At 43.2% G+C, this 13057-nt stretch overlaps 1 protein-coding gene across 1 annotated transcript in view; it reads right to left on the reverse strand.

Annotated features, from left to right (window-relative positions):
* The window catches only part of magi2b (membrane associated guanylate kinase, WW and PDZ domain containing 2b), a gene marked incomplete at both ends in the record, with an annotated part of 136674 nt that overhangs the window by 22510 nt on the left and 101107 nt on the right, over window positions 1–13057 (reverse strand). The window contains 2 exons of the mRNA XM_080737815.1: window positions 134–165; window positions 11369–11537. Of these exons, the coding sequence (XP_080593941.1) occupies window positions 134–165; window positions 11369–11537 (201 nt within the window). The remainder of the gene's footprint in view (window positions 1–133; window positions 166–11368; window positions 11538–13057) is intronic.

Raw genomic sequence — 13057 nt, forward strand, 5'->3', positions numbered from 1 at the left:
CCCTGGTGACAAACACACTTTTCACATGAAACGATGTTCTCCCTCTGCTTCAACAGACAAACACGATAAACCCAGCCTCAAACACAGCAAAAGAGGCAGGCAGACACACAGGAGCGCGGCTCAATAACTGTACCTGTTTGGAGGTCTTCCATGGAGAGATGTGGCCTGAAGACAAAGAGATGAAGCACAATTAGCTAACAGAGCAGTCTCTCAGAGAAGGCTGCTGTGTGTTATGCAACGCCTTATGACATTTCACAGAATTTCCCCTCCATAATAGACTATAACACACAGTGAGACAAGGCAGACGATGAATTATTACAGAACCCACGGCTCACACGTGTGACACCAGTCCGCTGAAACCTCCGTTCACAGAATCTGTGGCAGCATCGACGATTTACCCACTTTGTATTCCTTCCTGTTTTGTTGTGTTTGTGTAACACCCCCCCCCCCCCCCCCCCCACCCCCACCCCCCCACCCCCTTAAACGAGTTCGGTCATTGCATTTGTTTTCAGTATAATTACATCATTAGCTGCCGGGCGGAGACAGTTCCCCCACCCCCACCCCCACCCCATAACTCATACCTCATGTGGACTGGGTGTAGGAAGCCAGAGTAGCCTCGTCTCTCTACATATCAAGAACAACAAACAACATCGCTAACACAGACCCCCTGCGACTGCGCCAAATCAAAGACAGACACTGATGCTGTTGAGACCCAAATACATACACTTAAGTGTGTGTGTGTGTGTGTGTGTGTGTGTGTGTGTGTGTGTGTGTGTGTGTGTGTGTGTGTGTGTGTGTGTGTGGACGTGCATGCGTGTGTGTGCATGTGTGGACGTGCATGCGTGTGTACTTGTGTGTGCGTGTGTGTAAGCACTAAGCAATTGCTTTTTAAATACCCAATCCGTAGCAGCACACCCATGCATGTGGATGCACACACACAAACACGAACATGCCGATGCATGCGCAAAACCAATGAATGCATTAACAGATGTTACGACATGTAAAGCAGCCCTGAGAGAATCACAACCATGTATTCTTCTTATAGGGATTCCTGGCAGAATGTCTGAGAACAGTGAATGAAATGTGTATATTATTAATATTCTGCAACTGCTTTGCTTTGTTTAGGTTGAACAGATGAAGGCTGCTGTGAGAACAAACAACAAAACACCCCACCATTCTATCACAAGCAGAGGGATAGAATAGGAAACAAAAGTGGCGAGTTGTGGCTACTACTAGTGGTGAAGATGGAATGAAAACTGGACAGCAATTAAATTGTTTGTTCATGACACAATTTAAGTCTGAAAAATTATAATGTGACCAAGTCCATGCCAAAATATATACATTATAGTACATTACCAATCTGGCATGACAACATTATGAGGTAGTTAGATGGTTGTAGTTAAAAACCAAATGCATGACATAAAACTTTAAAAGCATTTCTTCTTTTTCAGTTCATATTATCTTCCCCTATTCCAGTCACAGCATTGCATGTTTGTTACTCCTTATTCTATTATTATCGGAGAGTGTGTCTTTATAACTATGCAAAGGGTTATATACGAGTGCTGGGGAAGGTCACATGCTTAAAAGACAGTGTGCTTTGTGTATTTTGTGTGCGAGTGAAAGCAAGAGAGAAGGAGAGAGAAAGCAAGCAGTAAAGTGAGTTGTTTTTCTCTCCAGGTTTAGTAGTATATTATTGTGCTAGTGTGCTTGCCTTCTTCATTGTGACACTGTGCACCCTGCCTACTGAACACACATCAGCCTTGTCCATGGTGCTGGAGAGAATCCTTTCGACATGAATGGAGGCTTCTAGAGAGCTGTCCATGGTGCTGAAACGATTCACCACGCCAGCGTGGGCAGAGGGGAGGCTGTGTACGATGGCCGGGTCTAATAACTTTCCGCGGGGAATAGGGGCCTTAGGGAGGAAGTCTTTAAGGAATTCTAATAACCCATTCTCCGGAAACTTTCCCTTAATGACCCACTGGAGAAAATGAATATGAGTTACAGGGCAATTGTCCACTCGTCTTAAAGAGGAGCATCATCCTTACAGACACGTTTAAGCTTAATTTAAATGCTAATACAATTGCCGAGCATATGTGCCGGATGTGTGGGGCGCTCCCGCGCATGCTGATGAATTACAAATGAATGACTGCTAGTGAGGCCCCGCTCTCTGTGTGCTTGTGAGCCAGTAGAACAGGGAGTCTGGCAGGCCTGCCTCACAGACTAGCCTGCTGAGTCCCTGGATGGCCTTCAGATCACCCCGATTGGCTTGTGGAGCCTGTCGCCCCTTTCCTCACCAGCACAATCTACATTCTCATTGGTGCGGTGAGCAGTCTATCGTCAGCAGGGGTTGGCTCCACTTCAAATGGAATGTCAGGGGACAGAGCTGTGAACACGACCACAGCTCAGTGGAACTCTGGCAGAGTGCCCAGCACTAGAGCAGTTCGTCTGACAAAGAGACAAAGGCGCGCACACACACACACACACACAACACATGCATGCACAGTCACAGTCACACGCTACAGAAGTCTGACACATCATCTCCGCTAGAAAAAGCAAAGTTTCGCTCTGTCTAACGGATGTGTAACAAGCGTCTGAAATCATGTGTCATGAACAAAGACAAACACCCAGGTGTTGGGATACAAATCAGCGCCAGTCGACACAAGATGTGGAGCCGGTCCTGACACCAAATGTCGGAGTCTTTTTATATAAGACCTAGCCCGGCGTTTCAGAGAGAGAGAGAGAGAGAGAGCGGCGGGGGGCTCTCTGTGTGTCAGGCTGATAGTCAGTCTGGAGCCTTTGCTTTGAAAGGTTTGACAGATAGGAAGGAGGCTGGTTCAGGAGGGGAAAGGTGGGGGTGGGAGCATCTCTCAGTTTGGGGGAGGGGAGGTGCAAGCTGTGTGTGTGTGTGTGTGTGTGTGTGTGTGTGTGTGTGTGTGTGTGTGTGTGTGTGTGTGTGTGTGTGTGCGTGTGCGCGCGCGTGCGTGCGTGTGCGTGCGTGCTTGTGTGTATGGGTTTGTTTGTGCACAAATATGCATGAGGCAATTTCATTTGAGTATTGAATTTCTGTATCCTTGCTGTAAAGACAATTGTTGGTATTTCTGACAGTGAAAAATGAGAATATGCTGTGGTGAATGTTAACCACCAGGTGGCATGCAGAGCACCAGCTCTGTGTGTGTGAGATGGATGTGAGCCGCTAGGCTGATGAGGGCAACAGCAGGCATTATACATAACCACAGGGGTCGATTTGTGGGGAAGAAAAGTGTCCTGCACTTCTTCGTATGACAAACAACAACAATAGCCGATCTACAACAATCAAATAAATGGTGAGCTTGTAAACATGCAATTTTTTTAATTTTATTAAATAATTTCGAATAACTTTTTGAAATTTTTACTTGTCCAAAATAGAGATGTCAGGGTTAATGTGAAATCATTCGTTTTATTAAATTGTCAAATTGTGTTGTAAACATATCAGACTACATTTCCCAATACATGTATTTAGTTCAGTTTGAAGCAGGGATAAAACAAATCCCCGCTGACACTTAAGATGAATGACCAGAGGGGGTTGGATGTCAAAAACTGTATTGATTTCCCCCCCCCCTTCCCCACCAGCAGATCGAACCCTGGCCTGCAGTGCATACTCATCCTGAGATGCACGCGTGGTGTGCATCCTTAAGGAAATATAATGATAATAATAATAATAACAATAATAATAATTACCTACTTTCTCCCGTGGGGGAAATTAAGTATTTTCAGCCCAACCCAGCTGATTCGCTGCCCACAAGGAGCACATGAGCAATTAGGGGTTAAGAGTCTTGCTCAGGGAGCAGGGACACACATCGACATTGCTACCCTGGTATGGAATCGAACCAGGAACAACCAGGGGCTCCGGTTCCACAGGCAGGCTCCCTAACCATTCAGCTATGCCACCCCCAAATGAAATAACACCATGTGCTGTAGCACACAGACTTGCCGAATATTTTTGGACTGCTGAATATCTGAGCCATGTGCTTGACATCACAGATTCAATTTGTCTTGATCTAACTGACAAACTTGATGAAATTATCTCACCCGGCAAGATACCAGATTCACAATCAATATACGTAATTCTGTCAACATTTTGTCATAGTATCTCCAGTATGTCTGCGTAAAGAGCAATATAGGCCACTTACTCATACACTTACTGTATTAATCTGTTTTTCTTTTTATTTGCTGTAGGAATTATTGACATACTCTATTTAATACCTCTGACACCTGTAGCCTCCAGTGTTGGGTAACGTTACTTTTAAACAGGATTACCAACATTAAAACTATTCTGTTACGTTACAGGATTACTAAAAGTAACTTGTTCGATTATTTTTGCATTACCGACAATGAAATCCCACCTGCGATGACGTTTGGTAAACATAAAATCCAGAGTGCAGCCTACCCGGAGTGTTGTGGAGCTGTTCAGGGCTTCACCATGGCTAATTTGCATTGCACCAATAAATCCAAAAATAGTGTGAATACTTCCACAGCCTTACTAAAAGGCAAAGTCTCTGTCTTCTCTCAATCTCTGCTACAGTATGTCGCACACGTGCGACAAATCTCTCTCTCTCTCTCTAGGTCGTCCTCAGACGAGCCTTCCATCGTCGCTTCCAGTCATCCCGGTTCTCCATACATCTGGCCAGCTCGTTGGTACTTTGCGCTCCTACATCTTTCTTGAGTACATCCACGTATGTTATTGTGGGACGTCCTCGTGACCGGTGCCCATGTGTTGGTTCCCACAGCACCAATTTGCTGGCAGGAAGCTCCTGATGTCTTTGGCAGTGTCCTGCTAGTCTCATTCTTCTGGCAGCAATTTTCTCGCTCACCCTTGGTATTCCCTCATACAGGCTCTTGTTGGTAACATGTGCACTCTCGCTGATGTTAAGTATACTGCACGCAACATTCTAGTGTAGCACCCGTCTAGAGACTTCTGCAGGGTTGGCTTCGGGGTCCAGCATTCACTGCCATAAAGGAGAACAGACTCCACCGTTGCAAAGAAGAAGCTGAGTTTGATTTGGCGGGGAGGTTGGAGTTCCATACACTGTTCATGCCATTCAAGGCCCTCCATGCAAGTGCCTTCCTCATTTTAAGATCTTTCTCGGTTGAGTTGACCCATGCGCCCAGGTACTTGAAGTCCTTGACTTCCTTCAACACAGCGCCTCCTGTTGTTGTCAGAGGTGGGTGTTCCGGTAAGTTATAGGTGATAACCTCAGTTTTCTTGGCATTTAGCCTAAGGCAAAAACTTGTTAGGTTACTCCGTTACACAAAAGAGTACACTGTTACCACCCTCAACACTGGTAGCCTCATGCCTACAGTATGAACACAAAAAATTGCACTTGCATTGTTCAGTCAAGAGGAATAACGCATGGGACCCCGTGATATAATACAATGATGCGACACTGATGCTGGCTGACCGCTGTCCGCAGTGCTACCCTCAAACAGCTTTGGTTTAATACTAGACTTACTACTTGGTTTGTTGTTGTCGCAAATAACAACAGGAGTTGTTGGAAAACAGAAGTATTAGGATGTCGTGACCGCTGTTAGTTGAAAGCAGTTGTTTAAGTGATTTTGAAACTTGTGTCTTGTGTGTCTGTGTCGGTGAAACAAAATGTCGATGGACAAAGGCAAAGCAAGAATGCGGTTCCGTCTTTATTCCCCCAAAACACGATGACATGCTTGCTGTGCTTGCCTGAGGCATCAACATCTACGGCTGAACTGTCCCTTGTCAGAAGAAGCAGAACAGAGGTATGTTTGGAGTTAAAATACAATACAAAGCAACACATAGTAATGTACAATCAAAGGCTATAGCCACTTGATTAATGTAACAGTAGCACTTGTTTTGTTGTCAGCTCGTCTTTAGAATCATCCACCAGATGGACTGGCTAAACATCAAGGTGTATTCTTTCAAGAGGCTTTTTTGGTTTAATCCCTGCAATCTGTCATGAAAATGACAAATTAACGTCATTGTCGGGCAGAGACCTCGTATCTCCAAGTTTCAAATGTGTACGTTTTTTGGTAAAGCAAAGCTCTGCTTCATCATACTGTACAAGACCGTCGCACAAAACTAGATGCGAGGCGTTGTGTGCTTGTAGATCGGCTGTTTTCACTAATTTAGCACATGTTTTAGACGATAAATACGAAACGAACGGTTTTGGACATACAAGGTTTCCATCCGACAATGACGATAAGTATTCTTTTTACACCTTAATCACTCATTCTTTGCAGTACTAGAATAATGCTTCCTCAGAGACAAACAGACAATAACTGAGAAAACTACTTTGTGCTAGATGGTTTGTTAAACTGCACATAGGCTACAATCAACAATTTGATTGTACTGTGTCAAATGGCAGATTCAGACCACTCAATACTACAACTGTGTACATCATATTTCCATCAAGCAAACTCCAATGTATTGCATTTATTTTATTATCTACTGAATGATTACTAGGATTATGACAAGGATCACACAGATTCTCAATCATATCTCTATGCATTTATGTATAATACAGTATAATGATGAAGACATCGTTGCCTCTCCCCTTGAACGACCCACTCCAACGATACTGTCTACAGTGAGAAGAGAAGAGAAGTAAAGTCAGAAAGCTGACTGTTGTAACATGTTGCATAGTCTGTCACACACAGACAAAATGGTTCATCGCCATGCCAGCTTGTCGTGTACATTTGTCATGGACATACAAATATTAAATATTACCAGAGACAGATCTGCTAGCCCTAAACGTATAGTAGCTTACTAGTGCTGTGGTTCTCAAAGTGGGTTGAGGGACCCAGTTCAGTGTTCCTTGAAGGTGGTCCACATGGACAATTACAGGTCTGTATTTTCTGAGGGGAGGGTGTTTTTTGCAGGTCTTTCAGTCCGAGTGTATCAAAAAAGCAACCGGGTTAAGCACCGGTTTAACATTCACCAGGTTAGCATTCACCAGCGTCGGCAGGTTAGCATTTCACCAGGTTAGCATTCACCAGCGTTAGTTTTACTGAGGTTAGGGTTTAGAGTTAAGGTTAGGTTTAGGTGTATCTCCGTCCCCCCGACTTTCGGCATCTCCGCGCAGCCAATCACAAGCTTCCGCTACCTTAACCCAGTTGCCTTTTTGATAAACTCAGACTGAAAGACCTGCAAAAACAATCTCTCATTTTCTGAGAGCAGTGGTGTAAAGTAACTACAGTATTTTCTGGACTATAAGGCGCACCTGACTATAAGGCGCACTGTCAATGAATGGTCTATTTTCAAACTGTTTTCATATATAAGGCGCACCTGACTATAAGGCGCACATAATAGACGCTACCGTTGCGTTATGCATCCAACAGATGGAGCTGTGCTAAAGGGAATGTCAATGTCAATGAATGATCCATATATAAGGCGCACTGGACTATAAGGCGCACTGTAGTTTTTTGAGAAAATTAAAGGCTTTTAAGTGCGCCTTATAGTCCGGAAAATACTGTAAGTACATTTACTTGAGTACGGTACTTAGTACAATTTTGATGTATTTGTACTTTAATTGAGTATTTCCAGCTTTCTGTACTTTTACTTCTACTCCACTACAGCTCGGATCCAAATATTGTACTTTGACTCCACTACTACAATTTGAAAACTTAAGTTACTAGCTACTTGATTATATTATAAAACACAAGTTAATCAATCTTAGCCCTATATACCCAGGCTATTTGAAAATAGATGATCTACAAGCTCACAATGCGTCAATTGTGATGCATTGTAGCTTGTAGATCTGCTATTTTCAAACATTTTGTACTTTTACTCAAGTGTTAGTACTTTTTCCACCTCTGTCTGAGTGTGTACAAATAGAACCAAATGGGGTCTTGGAAAATACAAGTTTTGAGAACCATTGTACTGGTGGACTCCTATTGTGCCATACATAGTCAAATCAGTGCCATCATACATATTCTGAAGAAAACTTGGAGACTTTCATTCAGTAATTGGGATTAAAATAAGAACATTACTGTTGTGTAAAAACAACCTATGTGTATCATGGATGACGCCACACACACACATACACAAATAAGCTATAAATAAATTAAACACATACCATTGGATTTCGGTTGCCTCCTCCAGTTTAGTTTAGGGATCCATCCTAGCATGAAGTAGTCACAAAGGTGGGCAGAAAAACGTGGGTGCAGAGCGTATTCGTACAGCAGTGTGTCTGTATGAGGTTAGCTACTGTATAGTGGCTAGTCTGGCTACAGCAGCTGAGTCCCAGCAGACAGATGCCTCGTCTTTTCTCTCTGGTTCCCATCACTGCGTTCCCCCCCCCCCCCCCCCCCCTTCTTATAATCTAATGTATACTCCGGTTCATATAAGAAAGGCTGTAGTTATACATATGTTTTTACCAGCAAGCCCCTTTGTCTAAAAAACATGTCTGAAGCAGCCATACTGTTTGTTCTTATAAGGCTGTTTGAGGGGGAGGGGGCTTCGCGGCTACGGCAACACCACCTGGTCAAATCTCTTTTTTTCTACCGTCTGCCACCTACGTCATAGCCTCGGGAACCCAGGCTTTTCATTCGCCAAATTATTACGTAGCTGGCAGACGGATATGAAACGTCCCCTAGGGCACTGTTTCTCAACCACTGTGCCTGGGGACCTTTGGTGTGCCCCTGAGAAGGGTCAAGTGTGCCCCTTGAAACTGCTTGAAAGCCAGTATTGTATTTATCATTTTAAAATGATTTAAACTAGTGAAAACAGCCAATTTACAAGCACACAACGCCTCGTGGTGCGAGGCGTTGTGTGCTTGTAGATCTGCTGTTTTCACTACTGTTGTGCGACAGCCTTGTATGATGAAGCAGGGCTTTAGAAACGTACAAATTTGAAACTTGGAGATACAAGGTTTCTTCCCGACAGTGACGATATTTACACCCCCGTATTATGTTGGTGTGCCCATGGATTCTTGGGACATGAAAAGTGTGCCCATGCAGAAAAAATCACACCCGTGTGAACTGAGCGGTGGTTTACCCACCAACACCCCCCCCCCCTCCCCCCCCCCCCCGTGTGTGTGTGTGTGTGTGTGTGTGTGTGTGTGTGTGTGTGTGTGTGTGTGTGTGTGTGTGTGAACAACAGCGCCGCTCCCTTAACATGTGTGGTCAGAAAAGGTACTGCCAGGCTACATACACGGCCGGACGGACGGACGGACGGACGGACGGACGCATACATACCCACACACACGGCCACGTATAGGAGACGGTGTGACCACCGCTCAAAAAGAAACACTGCCCTAGGGGGCTACAGAACGACAATGTAAGTAAATAGACGCATTTTGGCATGAATTTAGTTGACTAAAAAACCACAGACTTGGTTGAAAAGTGGCGAATACAATACCAGTAAGACTCCCTAATCGGGAGATAAGCGACCGCCAGGTCGCAGCGTGATTTTAGGCCAAAATGTGTAGGAGCAGTGTCCAAAAATGTGTTTGAAAAATTCGGCCTGATTGTGGCGCTATATGGGACAGATCCATGTTGATGAGATGAGTGTAGACATACTGTGTACCGATTTGCATGATTTTAGGGCAAAATCTGTAGGAGTAGTGTCCAAAAATGTGTTTTAAAGAATCGGCCTGAAGGTGGCGCTAAATGGGACAGATCCATGTTGATGACATGATTGTAGACTAAATGTGTACCGATTTGCGTGATTTTAGGGCAAGATTTGTAGGAGCAGTGTCCAAAAATGTGTTTGAAAAAATCGTCCTGATGGTGGCGCTATATGGGACAGATCCATGTTGATGACATGAGTGTAGACATATTGTGTAGCGATTTGCGTGATTTTAGGGCAGAAATTGTAGGAGCAGTGTCCAAAAATGTGTTTTGCAAGAATCGGCCTCATGGTGGCACTAGAAGAGGGCCGTGTGAGAATTGATGGGTGGAGGTTGTGGTTTGGCATGCAAGGAGTGTGTGTGCAAAATTTGGCATGGATCGGGGCAACGTTTGCGGAGATATGAGCAAGGCAAAAGTGTGACGTGTGACGTGTGACAGACTGACTGACTGACTGACAGACTGACTGACTGACAGACTGACTGACGGACAGCTGGTCGAGGTTTTGATAGTAAATGCAACAATACAATACAATCTAGCAGCCGTCCTTTAGGTGCTCGAGGCAAATTTAGACAAATGTTGAACTAAAAAGTGAAAAAAGTGAACAATTTCTATGCATTTCTGCGTAGGCGGACAATCTAGCGGGAATTTAGCAAGAGAGTGAAACTGGCCTCAATCCACGTTGCCCTGATGATCTTTCAAGAAACCTCATCCTGCGTTTCAAACTTCTCCACCATTAAATTCTCTCCACTCTCTCTCTCCTAAAGTAGCTCCACTTGTATGTACTCCCTCAGGGTACAGGCATGTGGATTCATTATATTCTTTGGGAGGAGGGGAAAAAATACAGAAAAATATCAAAAAGGGCTGGACAGCTGCGTTTTTTTTAATGTAAATTGCCATGATAGTATTCAACTAAGTCAACATATCTGAAACAATACCAGCACTAAAACTCAACAAGCCTTACCCTCCCCTGACCCTTCTTTGTATTTACCTACTCTGTTACCTATTACCTACTTTGCTCTGTTTTTTTTTAGTTTATGTTTATATTTTTTATTTTCTCCTGACCATATCTAATGCATAGTACTGTGTTCTATCCGTCTGTCATCCAATGTTATATGAGATACTTCAATTGTTTCCTGTGTACATAAGCCAAGTGCTTTCCTAGGATCTCCTTTTAGCTGACCTTGTACCAGTGAACTGTACCGTCATGAAACTGTACTTTTTTTCTATGCAAACTTCTAATAAAGTCTTCAATCAATCAATCAATCAATCAATCAATCAATCAATCAATCAATATGATAGCCTGACTACAAGATTTCACTGAAGATCTTTCAAATATTTTAGTTGAAAATGGAATGGATTCAGATAAACCGCTTTGCACTGATGGTGACACTGGTTGGCAGAGTAACATAGAAACAGAGGACTTATTTGCCACTTTAAGACCACACACTCAGCTGGAATGTAAAAGCTTAACATTTGTGAAATATTACATTGTATTCAATTAAAATCAGACATATACTGTTCAGTATATGTACAGTAACTCATACATCAAAGCTTGCTTTTATCCACAAAAAAGCACACTTATTATTATTTTTATATAACCAGGGTTATTCAGGTCTATTTATGGTATCGCTGACCAGCAAGAGATTTTACTGCACATGGCAGACAAAGAAAAAGAGAGAAACGGATGGTCACACAGACAAGCCCGGGGTGTGTTATGTAAGTAATGATTAAAAAAAAAGAGAACCAGACAGAACACACGTGACGACGAAGCAGACAACACCAAACTGACCTGTGCCTCCTCTCTGTATGAGGAGTGTAGCCTCAGCCCCCACTGGACACTCTTTGAGCAGCTCCACCACGCGTCCATGTCCGGCTCCCGCCACTGCCTGCTGGTTGACCTCCAGGATCAGGTCTCCCTCTACCAGCCCTGCAGCTCCCTGGGAGCCTGGCTCAAGCACCTGGACCCAAGCAGCAGTGTTGAATTAGTCTTGGGTCGCGCGCCCCATATCTTTTCTGAGCAGGGGTCTCGCCTCTCACGCAGACGGACATGCATTGATAACCCCCCCAAGTTCACACCTCGCCAACGCTTTAGTGTCACCTAAAAGGGTGTTTTAACAAAGAAACAAGGCTATATGGCATACATGGGCAACTGGCGGCCCGGGGGCCCCCACCTTCACTTAATGCGGCCCGCTGGTTAATATCGGAATGCTGATATATTATTGATTTCAGCTGTTACAATTCCAAATGTGCAAACATGACCCACTTTAATTACTTCAGTCTATATTAGTAGCCTGGTATAGTAGTATTAAAATGTATTTCTTTTATGTCCAACGTATTTGTATTTAAGTTCATAAAGTTAACGTGAGTATAACTAAATGCATTTGACTTTAAATCAAAATGTTACATTTCAGGATTCCAATGCAAAAATTACAAAAAATTATTCCAATTCAAAATAAGCAAAAATAGCCGATCTACAAGCTCAAAACGCGTCGCGCTGCGACGCATTTTGAGCTTGTAGATCGGCTATTTTTGCTTATTTTTTTATGACATATAGTAGAATGACAAAGTACGACATAGCAATATGCATTGTGGCCCTCTGGAGTGAGTTTGGAAATATAGTGGCCCTCGCCGTCATCAAAGTTGCCCACCCCTGCTATATGGATATCAATAGACCTGTATAGTAGGTGTTGAGCGATGTTCGCGGGACGTCTCTTAGATAAGCGACCCCCCAAACATTGAATCACCAATGCTGCACCACTGCAAAAGCAGTGGTGGAAAACAGTACTCAAATGTTTTACTCAAAGGGGTACTGTCACCTAAAGGGGTACTGTCACTTTAAAAAGTCATCTTAAAATCTGAGTTAATATTTTTATGATGACATTGTGGGAATGCGCAATTATAAGGCAATCAAATGAATTGACTGTACTTAGACTACTTACTGTACTGGTCAGCTGCTGTTGGGGGGCGAGGGGCAGATTACACTGTGACGTGAGTTTCAGACTATTTCAGACCGTTTTGAGAGAGACCACGTGACCTACTGTATCATACTATTATAATTTCGTGGTGTGTCAGCGAGCCTTTATGTAAAAGTATCAATACTGCCAATGTAAGAATACGCTGTTACGAGAAAAAGTCTGGTAATCAAAATGTACTTGAGTAAAAGTACAAAGGTAGTGGTATCAAAATGTACTTAAAGTACCAAAAGTAAAAGTACCCATTATGCAGAACACCCCATTTCAAGTTTTCAAATGTATAAAAATCTTTTGAAAGTAGCAGATCTACAAGCTCACAATGCGTCGCGATCGTCTATTTTCAAATGGCCGAAATGGTTATGGGGCTGAAGTTGTTAATGTATATTTTCATTATTTTGTAATAATAATCCAAAGCTACAAAGCAATTAAAGTTTTCAAATAAATGTAGTGGAGTAAAAGTAACTAGAAATAGGAATTACTCAAGTAAAGTACAAATAACTCAAAAT

This window comes from Nannobrachium achirus (assembly GCF_963921795.1).
Source record: "Nannobrachium achirus genome assembly, chromosome: 11".
NCBI lineage: Eukaryota > Metazoa > Chordata > Actinopteri > Myctophiformes > Myctophidae > Nannobrachium > Nannobrachium achirus.